Source organism: Momordica charantia, assembly GCF_013281855.1.
Source record: "Momordica charantia cultivar OHB3-1 chromosome 5 unlocalized genomic scaffold, Mcharantia_2.0 BLBB01000005.1, whole genome shotgun sequence".
NCBI lineage: Eukaryota > Viridiplantae > Streptophyta > Magnoliopsida > Cucurbitales > Cucurbitaceae > Momordica > Momordica charantia.
Window position 1 is genome coordinate 4,259,480 of NW_028275163.1, and position 16,454 is coordinate 4,275,933.

The following is a 16,454-nucleotide window of genomic DNA, read 5'->3' on the forward strand; positions in this document are numbered from 1 at the left end:
AAAAATGCTATATATTAGAAGGAATATGTACTATTGATCAATAAGACTATGTTTGGTGCAACAAATTTATTATTATTCTCTAAAACTAAACTTTTGATCATTAAAAGTACCTTTGTTTTTATATTTTAAAAAATTATATTTATTTATTACATATATTTATTTTTCAATTTTGGTAATCTACTCCCAAAACAGAGTTTTAAAAATTAATTTTTATTTTTCGTAAAAATATAATCATAAGACTAAAAACTAAAACCTAATTACTATATAAGACACTATATCATCCCATAATTTAGATTTCCATCCTCATATTTCTCCAACTTAAAAATATATATATAATCAAACGAGGTTTAAATTTATCGTCGATTATATAATCTTCCAGAAAAATATTAATAATTCAGTTATAAATAATTTATAATTATAAACCACAGCATCTATCTTTAAGAAAGTTAAATGGCTGAACAATCACTTCAAAATCTCCACGTAAAAGTGAAGAATTAAACCCTAAGATGGCTGGGAAGCATGAACTTGATCCTTGAAAAAGAAAAAGAAACAAACAAACAAAAAAAAAAAAGAAAAAAAAAACTTTTGTTTGCTTCTTAGCTAGACTCCAAGAATTGTCTCTTCTTTATATACACTTTTCCACTTCATGGGAATCAAAATTTTTGATTGCCAAAAATGTAATTTCTTCTCTTTATTATTTTTGTTGGCATCTCATGTTTTATTGGACCATAATTATTTATATATTCAAAGGCAAAATTCCACCCCCTTCAAGGAAAAAGGAAAAAGGAAAATTACTCATGTTATTCAAACTATCCATTCCTTAAAGGAATATATGTATGACGTAATATATTGTTAATAGTTACTCTTGAAAAAGAGAGAGATTTATGGCTCTTTCTAGATAATTGGGAGACTCTTAATCATATTCTTCCCTAAATTTAAAGTTTTTTAATTGGTCAAAACCAATCTGAAAGACCGTACCATGATCTTCACACTATACTTAAGAGGGTCGTAGCTTTTGATATTTGTTTGTCGCATCTTTAACAACTCTATTCAGTTAGCGTCTTTCAGTTAATGAATTACACGTTTTTTTAATTAATGAAAGTAGGTAAAGTCTATAGTTTTTTTAGTCGTTCAACAAATGTGAGAGTGATAATTCCAACCTCCAACCTATTTGATCGATGATATATGTCTTAATCAGTTGTGCTATACTCAAGTCGACAACCATCGTAGTTACATATGAGCAAATTGTATGGTTAAGTCACCAACAAACTAATCACTTAAAAAGAAAAATTGATAAAAGGTTCGAATCTCTCGCCTCACATTACCATCAAAGAGCATAATATTGCAAAGATTACAAATTTAGATCTTGGGATAAAATTTGAGCCACGTGAAGCCAAAGTTTCTTTCTTTCAAAGGAGATTCTCCTTGTAGCTACGATGTAGAGAGATAATTAGTATATGAAACGACACTCCGTACTAAAATAGAACTCGAAATATTTCCATTTCTAAAACAAAAAAGAAAAGAAAAAGGAAAAAAGAAAAAAGGAAGAAACAAAAGGTATCTTTTGGGTAGAAATAAATAGCAAGTGTAATCCCCCATGGTTGAGCAAGGGGGGCAGTGGAGTGGCAAATTGAGGAAGCTAAGTGAAGAAGAGAATGTCACACATCATTTTCTTCCAAACCCCCAAAAACCCAATTCCTTCTTAGAAACACTTCCAAAACTTCCCTTTTTTCTTAGAATAAAAACTTTCGTGCTACCTGCCCCCAAATTAAGGATATTAATGCCTAAAATCTCACTATCTATAGCCTAAAACTCCCCTATTACTCTGCATATACCCTACAAATAGAGCCCTGTCTCTATTTTTTCCTCTTTACAGGTACTGTACTGTTAAAACTGAAATGGGTTATTGAAATTTGGTACCTTTTTCATCTGGGTTGGTTTTTTTTTTCAGGGTATTTAATGAATATGGCATTGTCATTATCCTCAGCCGCCGTTGCCGCCGTCGCCGGCAAGAAAGTTCAGCCACTTGTGAGCAATTTCCAAGGGAGTTTCAATATGGAGCAATTTTTCCGACGGAAAGAGAAAGTGGTAATTGTAATGGGTGCCACCGGAACCGGTAAATCCCGGCTGGCAATCGACTTAGCCACTCGTTTTTCGGCGGAAATTGTGAATTCCGACAAGATTCAAGTGTACGAAGGCCTTGATGTGGTGACCAATAAAGTTACCGACGAAGAACGCAGGGGAATTCCACACCATTTGCTGGGCTCAATCGACCCAAATTCCAATTTCTCAGCTGATGATTTCACCCACCACGCCTCCGCCGCAATCGATGCGATTTTGGCCAGAGATCGCCTCCCCATCGTCGCCGGCGGCTCCAATTCCTACATCGAAGCTCTGGTTGAGGATTATGCAGAGTCCCGATTCCGGTATGATTTCTGCTTTTTGTGGGTCGACGTGTCGTTGCCGGTTCTTCAGAATTTCGTCTCCGACCGTGTCGATCGGATGGTCGACGGCGGATTCGTCGGAGAAGTCAGGGGAATTTTCGATCCAGAAGGGGATTATTCAATTGGGATTAAACGGGCCATCGGCGTGCCGGAATTACACGACTATTTACGGGCAGAACGCGACGGCGCCGACGAGCGGACTTTAACGGTTCTTCTCCAATTGGCAATATCGAAGATTAAAGACAACACTTGTCGGCTGGCCCTCCGGCAGCGGCACAAAATTCGCAGCCTTCGGGAAAAGTGGAATTGGAATCTCCGGCGCCTAGAGGCCACAGGAGCGTTCTTGACTTATGGCAAAAACTCCGACGGCGCGTGGGATAAACTCGTCGTCGAGCCAAGCTCGATGATCGTCGAGCAATTCCTCTACGACGACAACCGCCGCATGGCTACCTCCATTGTCTCGCCGGAGACGGTCTCGCTTTCCTCCTCTCAAGGCTCCCGCTCCTCCGCCGTCGCCACCGCAAGCCGTTAAAAAGGAAAAAAGGAGCACCCCACAGAATCTACGCTCCTCCCCGTCACGCGTTGACACGGCTCCACCGCATGCCATGTGGCAAGCTTTTGATTTTTACCTTTTTCTAAAAAACGAATTTGTCTTTTTGGCTTTTTTTTTTTTTTGGTTGGGTAACTACAAAAAAAAAAAAAACAAAGAAATATTACAACTTGGGACTGACAAATGTTGCTGTCAGGTCGTTAAGTACTTACAATTGGCGGCCGTACAGATAAGCCGTATGTATTAAAAAAATAATAATAAAAGAAAAAAAACCCATCCCCGCCGGCTCCAAAAAAGTAAAAGTAATTACAAAAAAAAAAAAAGAGGAGCCGGAGTATTCTCTGCGGTGCGGCTGCATCAGCTCCGATACACCTCTCTCGGCGGCCCCACTGTGATCGGGTGATTTTGAGAAGTGGGACCCACCCCACTCCCGTGTGTATTTTTTTTTTTTGACGGAGCACTCCCGTGTGTATTATTAAATATTAATGAGCTGTATTTTATATATATTATCGGTTGGAATTTGGAATATTTTATTTTATAAAAGCTGTTTTTATTGTGTGCATTTGTTCACACCGTACGAAAACTACTTTCGGGGCCAATCACCGTCGGATTGGATTGAATCAACGGTGGAGGAAAGGGAAATCTCCAATGTGGTGGTTTACAGCCGCCTTGATTTGATGGGCACAGTTTGATTCGGTGTTGACGGAGATTGTATCACACCCGAGTTATTCCCCTCGCCCCACACGTGCCAAAAGTTGAAATACTTTGTGCGAATCAAATTTATTTAAACAAAAAAAAAATTAGTGAAAAGACAAAAAAACCCCTGGTGGGGCCAGACTCAAGTGGAGTGAAATCCACATGATTCGAGATATAATAATAAGATGGTGGGCTTGATACTCCACTCACACAAAAAGCGACCCACACTGGAACACACCCTCCAAAATTAAAATAAATAATTAAATAATTATGTATATATATTTTTTTAAAATTGAAGTCAAAATCAACTTTTAGGAAAAGGGGTGGAATTTGGGGGGATTGACCTTTTATTTGGAATGGAATAGTGATAAAAGGGAGACAATGATTTTATTACAAAATTTTCCAAAGAGAGGTTCTTATTCTTTTCCCTTGCCTTATGGGTATCATTTGTGGGGTCTAAATTCTCACTCTTTTTCACGTTCTTCCTCTTTATTCTTACAAATCTATCGAAGATTTGTCTAAATATATGTGTATGTCATCTTAGTTCAACCAAATATGTTTTCGTTCAATTTGAAACTTGATTTGAATTGTTTAAGATTGAATGTGTCACGTACATATATTAAGTAGATTGCATTGCTATGATGAGATGGGTGTCGAAATCTCACAAATTCATTATCAGTCATTCAAATAGATTTTCTAGATCTATGTCTCGTGTTATATAAAAGTTGACATAATATAAACGCTTTTTCTGTCATTGATAATCCTTTTCACTTGGAAGAAAATTGTTTATTGATAGTTTTATAACCTACTTAAAATCTTAGATGGGTTTTAAAGGGAGTTGTTTGAAAGTTATTGAATATCATTTTCTATTTTTTTTTTATAACAATTCGATTAGAAAGCTTAGCTTAGTTGGTTCAGCATTTTTTTCTTCTTTTTTTTTTTAATTAAAAGTAAATTCTCTTTCATTTTTTCTTATAGATGACTTGACTTTTTATAATATTTTAAACTGTTCTTATGTCGGCACACAAAACAGTTATTTTTAAAAATATTTGTTTAATTAACATTGTATAGAACAAGAGGCCACTCAACCGATATCTTTTCAAAAAAATTTTTATAAATTTTTTTAAATAATTCAAAAGTTTTTTTTAGAAAGATTGAAACAAAATAAAGATATTATCAGTAAATATCCTTATTTTAAAAGATAAAATATTCTTTTTAACCTTAACTCAAATTTTAAAAATTATGCCTGTGAAATTGCTTCACTTTTTTCTTTTTTTTTCTAGCAGAAGATGTACATTTTAAATAATTGAAGTTAATATTTAAGCTCATTTTAGTACACAATAAATGTGGAGATGTTAGATTAAACGTCTAACTTTTAGGAAAAGAAAAAAATGCCTTAACGAACTAAATTCACGTTGGCCAGATACAGTTTTTAAAAATTATTTTGTATAATAGCTACAAATAGCCTACATTTCCAAATTAACATGTTTTATTTTTCAAATTTTGACTTTTTTGTGCAAATAAGTAATGGAGGAATAAAATATTCTAAAATCGTACTATTATTTGGCATCCTAAACCCACCAAAGATAACCATCAAAACAAAAATTTATTAAATAATTCAATATATATAATATATATATATATTTAATTTCAATCAAAAGCAAATAATTTTAGTACGAAGTAATTCATTGAAGATCATTCTACCTCGCCATTCCATTTGAATATGTTGATGTGTAAAATTGGTTTGATGGAGTAACCAATTGTATTACTCTCCTTGATCTATCGGATTCGACGGAATCTTAAAAGACGAATAAAATACAACATTTGTGTAGTGCAAGTTCAATACGAATAATGAGTTTTATCTCCAAAAGAAAACGGGACTAGCTAAGTGGACTCATTTGACAAATTATTGCCCAAGAAACTCGATCAACCTGTAGGGTTGATCCTATGGGCAGCTCAACCTATGGGAGCCTTCAAGTCTCATGGGTAGCTCAATCGACTTCTTTGGCTTATCCCTTAGGGTTTAATGTTTTCTGGTTCGATTTCTTAGTTTATGTCTATAGAATTGATTTATAGTACATTACCTCTATGTTGGACACGTAGGTTCGTACTCCAGGAATCAACTTTTACCCAAAAGACTTTGAATGATCTGAACTAATCGATTGACTTATTAGCTAGGATCTTCTCTAATCTTACCTTACAACTTTATTTTAACCATAAATCGAAAAACAAATATTTTTTTTTTTTTAAAAAAAAAAGTTTTGGCATATTGCATATCCCAAAAACACCAAAAGAGGAGGGAAGAAGAAAAAAAAAACCTAATACTTATAGCTTGGCCATAGCCATAGCCATATCCATACCCACCTGTGATTTTGAAACCATCACTTGCAAATAAAAACTCGCCACTCCTGTCTCTTTCCTCTGACTTTCCCTTTTCATTTTCAACTATTTTCTCCAATACCCATTTAATAAGGGCATGGATTTTTATTTTTTTTTGTTTGGTATCCCATATGGAAACATGCATGAATTATATAGGTACAGCACAGCTAGAAAACCGCGTAGAATGAAAAAGAAAATAAAAAAGAAAAAGTCCAAGAAGATGAATATTAATGGTCTGTGTTGACCGATCTGTCACCGACAGGAGTAATTTATCATAGAATGTTTTTCATTTAAATATTATCAGAAGCGACAAGTAATTAAGCTTGTCTAATATAGTTGCCAACTACAATTAATTCAAAAACAAAAAATTATTCCCAGTTTGACGATGTTAATTTATTTTTTAATCTAATATTAATTAATTAATTTAATCAAAATTTGTATGGATAAACAGATTCAAATTGTCCGATGCCAATGTTGACGGTTAGATATATTCGTTTCTTTAAATAATTAAAACAATATTTTTATATTCTTTATTACTTAACGTTGTAAAACAAATGTGACTACTGTTTACTCCAATGAAAAAACAAATGTCACTACTGTTGACATGTTTTTTCTTTCCAACTTTGCGAACTTCTTTCGTGTGTATATTTTTTATCCAAATATGAGGAGAGAGTTGTTGATGTAAAAATTTGACTGAGATTCTATCAAATTCGTACCAATCTACTAGAATAAAAGGGATTGACTAGATCTTGCTACACAGGTTCCAACACTTAAATCAGAATTAGATTAATCAAGTATGGAGAATAGGGTGTTTTGGAATACCTTTTAAGATTTGGTTTACCTTCCTATTTATAGAAGTCGAATCATAATCTCTTTTAACAATTACAGAAGTCGAATTGTAATACATCTAGGAAATCTAGATGTATAGGCCGGCGCATTTCATTATGGACCTGTCGTCGGATCAAGAGTCGGGATGCAATGAGTTCGTATCGGAATGCACCGCGATCGGGTTGGACCATTATAGTTTTCAGCTGGGGGGTCGAGGGCCGACTCGGGTCGTCGAGTGCCAGCTCCCTTTCCTGATTCGCGCCTTCTTTTGGTTCTCCTTCCACATTCTGTCACCTACCTGGATCTCGTTTTATCTCTCCATAACGAGAGTTATTGAATTTTTTCGGTTGCATTCATATAAGAAATCATAAAATGTGCAAACAAAAATTTTTAGTCATTCAACAATAAAATAAAGTGGATTTGAATGAGCTGGTGGTCATTTTCATTAAAAAAAAAAAACATGTTAAGTTGAATAAAAATTTTGGTTGTTCCAATATTAACAAATTGAAATATTCTTCCTTCTGCTGTATGTTTAAAAAGTTTAGACTAATTATGACTCGTTTGTAATTGATTGTTATGATTTTCTCACCTATCCAAATATTGAATATTTAAGAACTCTTTGAATTTTTTTGTGTTTCTTTCAGGTTATTATGAAAAAAAAATAATAATAAATAATTGTACATACTATATTTTTAAAATAGTTTTTTCTTGTTTTAGTTCTTAAAACGGTTTGAATATATATATTTTCATTTATATCTTTTACATATTGATTTTAAAACATAAAATATAATACATTTAAATGAAGCTATACTTTAAAAAAAATTGAGCATGATCAATAATTATAAATGAACAAATAAGTGAGAAAACATAAAATATATATACATATATATGTGCGTGCGCGCGTGAAAAAAATTGTTCTTGTTTATTTTAAAGAAACTATTTATAAAAATTATTGTGCTAAATAAATTTTATACATCCAAAAATAGACAAAATAAAAATACGGCTCTTAGAAACCTAATTTCTAAATAGTATGGGCCGGCGGGCAGTTTACCAAATAAGGCTTCGATTGATAGCAAGATCCATGCAATTGGTTTCAAGCATGGGCCAGGCCCAGAACTATTATCTCGTACTTCTAGATCAAGATTCTTGGGCTGGACCCCCTTTTGAGCCCATTAGTTGTTAATTATAATTTAATTTTTATTTATAAAATCCTCTTAAAAAAGATACAAGTGTGTATGAAATATATGAGTATGTTGGGGTGGCACAAGAATGTACAATTTTCATTAGTTGATTTTGGGTAATGGGTTCAAACTTCATTAAAATAACATAGGCTAGTCATTTTTATTACGTAAAAGAAAACGCAATGGGATTAAGCCCCATACACGTAAAAAAACCGAGTCAAATTGACCCACTTACACCCTCAACAAGAAGATAATAAGGATCGATGTGGATATACTGTACACCAGTTGGCAGATACAGTTGGCTGGATGGTCCAAGAGAAACGTCGTAAATTCAGATATCTTTAAAGTCATAGCTTCAAGCCATGGTGACCATCTACCGAGCATATCGAGAATTCCAAAATACAACTACATACAGATTACAGACATGATTTTCTAATTTTGGGGGAAGTTTTTCTGTACAGTTCTTTCAACATCGCGGTTCCACTACCAATTGCCTGCAAATAATATAGACAACAGACAAGTTCATACCAAAAGGAACCACGTCAAAAGCGGGACGGAAAAGTTTCGGCTTCACCGAAACAAACGGTTTGATCGATCACTAGAAGTCCTCATCAATCTTGAACACAAAGTTCTTGCTAGCATCCTTGAGACCTGACATCACAGATGCCTTTTGGTAGTCACCCACCCTTCTTTCAAAGAAGTTTGCCTTTCCTCTGTTTCATCAAATGAACAGAATGAACCATCAGATAGACAGAAGATAGCAGGTTGATAGTAATTAAGAGAGGTTATAATATGTTCGTAAACGTTAGCGTCAGCGTTACTATCAGTAGTTGTAGACGAGGTGTCGTTCTCAACTGTGTAAATGTAAGCTCGGTTTCATTGATACTCACTGTAAAGAAATAAATTCCATCCAGTCGAAAGGGTTTTCGACATTGTACTTCATGTTGTATCCTAAAGAAACCTGAAACAAGGAGCAAATGATAATGAGAAAAAACTTCTTTTGATTTTTCTATGCAGAAGAGCTCAATTTTTTTTTAAACAGTTGAAATGGATACCAAAAGGCGGTCCGCTACAAACTGTATATATTGACTCATGAGAGTCGAGTTCATGCCGATTAATGCACATGGGAGGGCCTCACAAACAAATTCTCTCTCTATTTCTACTGCCTCATTGACAATATGATGAACTCTTTCGCAGGGTAGTTGTTTTTGCAACAGACTATAAGCAATCAAAATAACCAGCAAATGTTAGGCGTTCTCAATATTCTGTATTCTCGCGCTCCTTGGGAAAAAGAAGAACAAACGGATTACTTAAAGCGGAGAAGTTGATGACTGATGAGGTCTTCTGAGTTGTAAAGAAAATCACCTGTAGAGAAGGCAAGCAAAGTCACAGTGAAGGCCCTCATCTCTGGAAATTAGTTCATTTGAGAAGGTTAGTCCCGGCATCAATCCCCGCTTTTTCAGCCAAAATATGGCGCAGAAGCTAAGCGTAAAAAGAGCAATGAAACCCAAAACCAAATATTACAAGTAAGCTCCAAAAGTTTTAAGTATTTAAGTGAGCAATAACTGTTGATCTGTGAGAGTACCTTCCTGAGAAAAATATTCCCTCCACACATGCGAAAGCAACGAGTCTCTCGGCAAATATATCAGAACTACAACATCAGAAAAGAAAGTTACGATGCACACATTGTTCCAATATAAAACAGGGGGCTCTCAAAATCGTTAAGGTCTGTAAAAACAACTATAGATTGAAATTTGGCTCTCTTAGGTCTCAAACCTGTAGCCTCCTAGCCAAGCCAGAGGCAATTGCATAACATAGGAAAGCTAGGATTTTATGTTGCGAACAGCCTGTTTCTCATGTAAACAAATAACGCTACACCGAATTTCATCATCGGATAAACACGAAACTACGAATAGCAATGCAGAAATTACCTATGGATCCAATCTATGGCCCACTTAGCTTTCACAGCCACACAAGGGATGTTTTCAATTGCATTAAACAGCCTATGCTTCTCTTTAGAATCTTTAATATATGTCTCCAAGAGTAAGCTGTACATCTCTGACAATAGCAGCAGCAACACTCTTGATTTAGCTTTCATACCCACCAAATCATAGAAGAAAAGATCAGCAATAACTCAAAACAGGTCTTCTCTTACCAGAATGGATATTCTCCATAGCAATTTGAAATCCATAAAATGCCCGAGCCTAAGAAGGAATAACGAATAAGTTACAAATAGCAATGCAGAAAAATGTCTTATTTGGCTCATTGCCTACATAAACTAGCCATCAAACGTCTAACAGTGGCTGAAAGATTTCAACAACATGACCCAAGTATAATGGGCTACAGCAATTACAGACAACAATGGGTAAAAAGCAGAGGTTGTTACAATAAACTGAGCAGTTCCAAAATCAATAACATTTTATCATACAAAAAAAGAGTCAATGGCTACCTCTGGAATTTGAACATCTTTTAGGAATCTTGCTGCTAAGTTTTCCAAAACAATCCCATCAGATGCAGCAAAGAATGCAAGCACGTGGCTGATAAAGTGTTTCTCAGAGTTGGACAAGTTCTCCCAATGCTGCATGTCTCGGGAGAGATCAACCTCCTCAGCTGCAATGGAGAAGGAAAAAAGAGTTATGCCAAAAGACCAAAAGTATTTTTTAATTCAAGATCTAGGACATTTGGTTGTCAAGGAAACTCTCAGATAACTCGACCAAATAAATATTTTATAGGCACAGTAAACCACTGAAATTCAAATAAAATTCATAGTACTAACGAATGAATGAAGGTGACAACAAATGATGACATTTTAAGCTACAAAAATTCAATTCAAAAGAATAAACGGCAACTTACAATAATGATTAGAAAGATGAAAACAGAGAATCCATAAAAGGAAGAAGAATTACCAGTCCAAAAACTGGCTTCGGCCTTCTTGTACATCTCCCAGAGCTGCCGATACCTGACTGGAAACATGCAAAACCTCTGGTTTTGTGCCATTAATATGGGTTCTTCCTCTTCTTCTTCTTCTTTCACTTCACTCTTTCCTGTTTCATTGCCCAATTTCCCATTTTGAGCAGACCCCATTTCACATCCAGGGTTGAGTCTCTTTGATCTTCCTTGCCCTTGTTCAAGCTCTGCAATTTCGTAGGATGAAGAAAGGGTTTCGTCAAACCCTTCAAAACCCACAACTAAAAGCCCATAAAATGAAAGAAAGATGTGGAGAAAGTAAGTAGAAACAGATTGGCGATGACAAATTGGAACTCGTGTGTCTCTATTGCGATTTTTCTCTCTTTTTGCTCGCCCATGCACGGGAGCCTTGCGGTGTTTAAATCTAATTTCATTATTACCTTTTAGGCTTTTACTTTAATTTTGATCCCTTATTTTTTATATTTGTTTATTTTAATTTTTATATTTCAAAAGTTTATTTTAACCCATTTAAGTAATTTTTATTCGCAAAATTTTAAAATTTAATTATAAATTTGTATAGGATTCCATATAAATCTATGACTAAATTTAAAATTAGTCAATGAAAATAAATAGAGATAAAAATGAAAATGAATACATCTACATCTACATCGTTAGTTTTTATAAGTATAAAGGCCACAATCACTTTTCAAAAGTACGAAAATTAAAATGGGAAGTATATATTAAAATAAAAAAAATTAATTCAAGTACTAAAATGCTCTTTAAACTTTTATTTATTCAATCGTGTTTTTATATATAAAAAGAAGTTTGTATTTTTATTGGATTTTCTTAAATCGCCGGGCTGATCTGATTCATACATCTATAATTAAGTAAACATCCATATGCACAATTCCTTTCCTTGGCTAATCTGCAAGAGGAACTTGATAACCTTATCAATAAATGAAGGATTGCCCAATAGCTCGCTTTTACTTTCTTCTGTAGCCTACTTCACAGTTCACATCTGACAAATTGAAGACCTGTCGTTTCATAGTTAGACAGACGCATTTGCGTCACGGCTGAGGCAACTGCTTTTGGTGTACTGTAAAGCTGAAATTTGCGCACCCTTTTATTCGTTTTGGCCATAGTTCTAAGGTCGTCGCTGAAATCAGAGTGAGAGGAAGGAGATGTCAGGCCCCCAGTGCTGCTCAAACCCCCCTGCTCTAAACCCCAGCGGCGGCGCCGGCCATGTCGAACAGCTCGCCGGCCTCAGCACCTATGTTTCCGGCTCCCCTGATTCCAAACTCGCCGTCATTTTTGTTACCGATGTATTTGGTATCTACCCTTTTCTTTCACTTATCTCATTTCCCTTTGTTCTCTCTCTCTCTCTCTCTCTCTCTCTCTCTCTCTTCTTTTATGACGATTCTTCTATCTTCTATGTTCTGTCCTGCCTATTTGACTTCTGGGTAAAGAGAATCGCCACTTGGGTCTGTCTCCTGTTCATTTAGTTGCTTTGCTACAGAATCACTGTAGAATTTAAACAGATGTTCTTTTGCGAGTCCAGGAATTGTTGAAAATTTCTTGTGGGGTTCTCGATTTTCTTTCGTTTGCTCGTCTAAAATGACCTTCCCTTCCCTTCCCTTCCCATTTTGTCAGGCCCCCTTTTCTCTTTAATATGTGGGGTTTTTTCAGTGAAATTTCTATATTTTTAGAAATTGCACATGTACAACTTGGCAATGTTTTGGGGTCCTGTCCTCTATTATATCTCTATACTATGTAGTTTTATCCCAAAATAGAGTGGCACATTTGAAGGGTGGATCGGTTCCACTATGGGTGGAATGGAGCCGATCCACCACATTTTGGGAAAAAACTACATAGTACAGAGTATATCACTATACTTGTAAGTTCTTCTTTTGCTTTCAATGATATTGAATGCATGTGAAAATCTAGTGCTCTGAGCTTTTCATTCTGCCTTGCTTTGCAGGATATGAAGCCCCACTTTTAAGGTATTTATAGAACTGAAGAAGAGATTATGCAATTACCGCATGGCTTTACATAATTTTGTGATTGAAGGAGAGATTACTTTCGTCTTGCCGTAATCTAGTTGGTTTTATTTAGTAAAGAAGATGGGATACGAGGAGCATTTTGGTAGAAGAATAATCTGCAATTTCTAGAAAGTGTATACAAAAAAGTTGGAACTTTTTTTTTTGGCTTTTTGGCTTGAGGGAAAGAACAGGAACCTTTGGGGAGACCATGTTCTTTTAGCTCTTTCTTGGTGTGAATTTTAAACCCTTTAGTTTGTATATCTCTACTCTCTTTGTGCCAGTTGGAAGATTTTTTTTCTTAACTTCTTTGGCTTTGTACTTGACCACCCCCCCCCCCCCCCCCCCCCCCCCCCCCCCCCCCCCCCTTTCTTAACTTTTTTTAGTCCGGCTTGGCACTAATTTCTGCTGCTTTCATGTGTAGGAAGCTGGCAGATAAGGTTGCAGCTGCTGGGTTCTTTGTGGTTGCTCCTGATTTCTTCAAGGGAGATCCATACATTCCGGATGATGCTAATAGGCCGATTCGAACTTGGTTACAAGATCATGGACCTGTTAGTTCTTGCTTTTCATTTCACTACCGTTAGATTTTCTGTATCAATTATTATCCATCCACTGCTCCTGGTATTGTGTTTAATTTTTAGGAGAAATCTGGGAGTTAAATTGAGATGGGGTTGGTGAGGATTGACCAACTCGTGTGCTTCCTCACTCACTTACTCCTCGGCTTATTTAAATAAACATTTTGTCAGTTTTAATATGGGGTGGACTGTGGCCATCACGTTGCTGTGTTTCAAAGATCGCTAAAGAAAACCAATTATTCTACCTCTATTGAAATGCGAGTGTTACAATTCATGTTATGGTTTAACAGGACAAGGGTTTTGAAGATGCGAAGCCAGTAGTTGAAGCTCTGAAAAGCAAAGGTATTTCAGCAATCGGAGCTGTAGGCTTTTGCTGGGGTGGTGAGTATATTCATCTCTTGTTTCTTATTATCATATGTTACTGGTGATGTTATGACAACACAATTGTCCACCGTTTTAGTTTCTTTTTGTAATTATCATTATTAGAGCTTTCAATATGCAGGGAGCTGTAAGTTGTAAGTCATACTGTGATTTCTTTCTTTATTAACTCCGGTTATCTATTTTCCTGAATATTTGTTCTATGATTTGTTACTATTATCTGGATGGAAATTCCTTACTTGAGTTAGAAATTTGATGAGCTATTTGTACCTCAGCCAAGGTTGTGGTTGCACTTGCAAAGGAGGAGTTGATTCAAGCTGCTGTGCTGCTACATCCATCATTCGTTACTGTCGATGACATCAAAGGTTTCCATTATCTTTTCTCGCTTTATTGTGTGTGTGTGTTTTTTTTTTTTGAGTAAGAAATACTTCCATCTAGGAAGATGAAAGTAAAGGAAGGCTGCTTCAAATGCATCACGAATCAGACAAGAAATAACCACAAACTAACAAAGAACACCAGAAGAACCTCTGAACACAAACCAAACTATACAAAAACCTCTTTTTTTTTTGTAAGGTCCCCAGTTAGAATCTCAAGTCATTCTATTTGCAAACATTCATCTTCCTCTCCAACTGGATGGAAATAGTTGCCTGAGGACTCGTTTAGGCAATCTTCCTTTCTCTAGCTAAGCACTAACCAAAAGATTAGAAAAACCCACTCGATATGCTACAAGAGAACGAGCGCTTTACCGATAGTTTATAATGATGTTAGTTACTTCTTATAGAAAATGTATGAGTGAGGCTGAACGAACATGCAAGAGTGGTCTCAAAAGGAAGTTCAAGGAGACGATTCTCCCTAATGCAATGGGCCGAGCCAAAAAATCTCATCGTTTTCAAATTCTCCTATTTTTCCGTTATTTCAAGGGAAGGAGGCTAGAAGACCAGCAAGATTGACAAGCCTGACCACTTCAAACCCTTAACCTTCACACTCTCCAAGCTAAATATTTTTCTAACAAAATAAATCTGATAGGAATGCTATAAGGATAGATTTGGTAATATTATCAAGGTATAAGAGTATATTAGTAATTAGCGGAGAAGTTGTTGGAAGGATTTGCTATAAATGGAGTCCGGACAAAAGGATGAAGGCATTGAAGGGCATTGGTTTGGTGTGGTTTAGGCTTGAGTAAGAATACTGAAGAGAGGGGAGGGTCTAAATACCTCGAATTACTTGGGAGCTATTATAGTTCTTCTATCTTTTATCTTTCAATAATTTCTAGTGTTCAGGTTCTATCAAAATCATGAAGAGGAGAGTGACAGAGAAGATAACTTGATTTCCCTTCCATTGATATTTTTGTTAAATCTATGGTTGTCTAATGAGAGGTGAATAAATAAACAACGGTTTCAGTTGTTTTTATTGTACCATTTCAATAAAATGAAACTAAAGGGCGTCGGTTTGTATAATGAGATGCTCCTTTGATGGTTGATTCTCTCTTTTGTTTGAAACTTTTTCCTGATTAGAATGTTTGATATTGAACTGAATGTTTCTCTTGCAAATGAAAATCCCACATTGACTTACCAGTGATACTCTTAATAGTATCAGGATCATTGTAATGATCATTTTCTGTTTTTATGGGAACCAAGTAGCACTGGATGGATGAGAATAGTTAAACAAAAACTAATTGAGTTTAATGTTCGCCAAAAATTGTAGAGGTCAAAGCTCACATTTCAGTACTAGGAGCCGAGATCGACCAGATTTCTCCTCCAGAGCTCTTGAAACAGTTTGAAGAGGTCTTATCTGCAAAGCCTGAGGTAGTGAGGGTGTTCCTTTTTTTCTTCCTCTACTTCATCCAGTTACATTTTTATCATAATGTTTTATGTGAATCTGATCTTCTTGCCCTCCATCACCAAAAACTGATCTATACTTCGACAACAAAAGCAAGTTTCAACTTCCCTAGCTTGTCTTGGGATCTCAAATCTTATGATAATCATGTATAGTGTTTTCAGCTCGATATGCATTTATCCAACTTGAAAAGAGAAGTAATGTATCGCTGGTTCGATGTATAGGTTGATGGGTTCGTAAAGATCTTTCCAAAAGTTCATCATGGGTGGAGTGTGAGGTACAATGTTGAAGATGAAGAGGCTGTGAAACATGCAGAGGAGGCCCATGGGGACTTGTTAGCTTGGTTTACTAAGTATCTTAAGTAATTGAATTCCCAATTTCCAAGCCCCTTGTTAGTGCTGAAGTGTGTTGTATGTTTTTTGGCTCTTTTACTTTAGGTTATCAAGTTGATTGGAACTGCAGCTGCCATGTAATTTCATTGAAAAACAGAGGAATAATAATAATGTCTGCATTTTCCTTTTGTGACATTTTTTTTTACTTTGAACAATAGTTATGGTTATAAGTTCAAAACTAGGAATTAATGGAATTATGGATTTTTTTAACAATTATTTTATTGTAAATAAATATATATTTGTTTCGACAGT

General features: G+C 35.5%; 3 protein-coding genes across 3 annotated transcripts; 2 read left to right on the forward strand and 1 right to left on the reverse strand.

Moving 5' to 3' along the window:
* Positions 1–1,283: 1,283 nt before the first annotated feature.
* Positions 1,284–3,522, forward strand: IPT5 (isopentenyltransferase 5). The gene is made up of 2 exons (XM_088124663.1): positions 1,284–1,876; positions 1,952–3,522. Exon 2 carries the CDS (start codon positions 1,960–1,962, stop codon positions 2,974–2,976), a length of 1,017 nt encoding a protein of 338 aa, XP_087980789.1. The 5' UTR covers positions 1,284–1,876; positions 1,952–1,959; the 3' UTR covers positions 2,977–3,522.
* A 4,859-nt stretch (positions 3,523–8,381) lies between these two features.
* On the reverse strand, positions 8,382–11,403 carry RNR2A (ribonucleotide reductase 2A). The gene is made up of 9 exons (XM_022282540.2): positions 10,985–11,403; positions 10,528–10,688; positions 10,234–10,282; positions 10,010–10,136; positions 9,664–9,729; positions 9,444–9,560; positions 9,134–9,296; positions 8,969–9,039; positions 8,382–8,791 (listed from the first exon to the last, which is right to left on the reverse strand). The coding sequence occupies exons 1-9, from the start codon at positions 11,160–11,162 to the stop codon at positions 8,677–8,679; spliced, it is 1,047 nt and encodes a 348-aa protein (XP_022138232.1). The 5' UTR covers positions 11,163–11,403; the 3' UTR covers positions 8,382–8,676.
* Positions 11,404–11,919: 516 nt separating this feature from the next.
* LOC111009255 (endo-1,3;1,4-beta-D-glucanase) lies at positions 11,920–16,337 on the forward strand. The gene is made up of 7 exons (XM_088123899.1): positions 11,920–12,314; positions 12,964–12,985; positions 13,446–13,572; positions 13,887–13,977; positions 14,250–14,339; positions 15,679–15,779; positions 16,035–16,337. Exons 1-7 carry the CDS (start codon positions 12,167–12,169, stop codon positions 16,173–16,175), a joined length of 720 nt encoding a protein of 239 aa, XP_087980025.1. The 5' UTR covers positions 11,920–12,166; the 3' UTR covers positions 16,176–16,337.
* Positions 16,338–16,454: the final 117 nt, after the last annotated feature.

Excerpts from the sequence above, each read along its gene's own strand:
- IPT5 (XM_088124663.1), top strand. The coding sequence starts at position 1,960 with ATGAATATGGCATTGTCATTATCCTCAGCCGCCGTTGCCGCCGTCGCC.
- RNR2A (XM_022282540.2), bottom strand. The coding sequence starts at position 11,162 with ATGGGGTCTGCTCAAAATGGGAAATTGGGCAATGAAACAGGAAAGAGT. Across the intron at positions 9,730-10,009 it reads GCCATAGATTGGATCCATAG|TTCTGATATATTTGCCGAGA; the intron begins GTAATTTCTGCA and ends CTGATGTTGTAG. Across the intron at positions 9,561-9,663 it reads GGAATATTTTTCTCAGGAAG|CTTCTGCGCCATATTTTGGC; the intron begins GTACTCTCACAG and ends TTTTACGCTTAG.
- LOC111009255 (XM_088123899.1), top strand. The coding sequence starts at position 12,167 with ATGTCAGGCCCCCAGTGCTGCTCAAACCCCCCTGCTCTAAACCCCAGC. Across the intron at positions 13,573-13,886 it reads GGTTACAAGATCATGGACCT|GACAAGGGTTTTGAAGATGC; the intron begins GTTAGTTCTTGC and ends ATGGTTTAACAG. Across the intron at positions 15,780-16,034 it reads TCTTATCTGCAAAGCCTGAG|GTTGATGGGTTCGTAAAGAT; the intron begins GTAGTGAGGGTG and ends TTCGATGTATAG.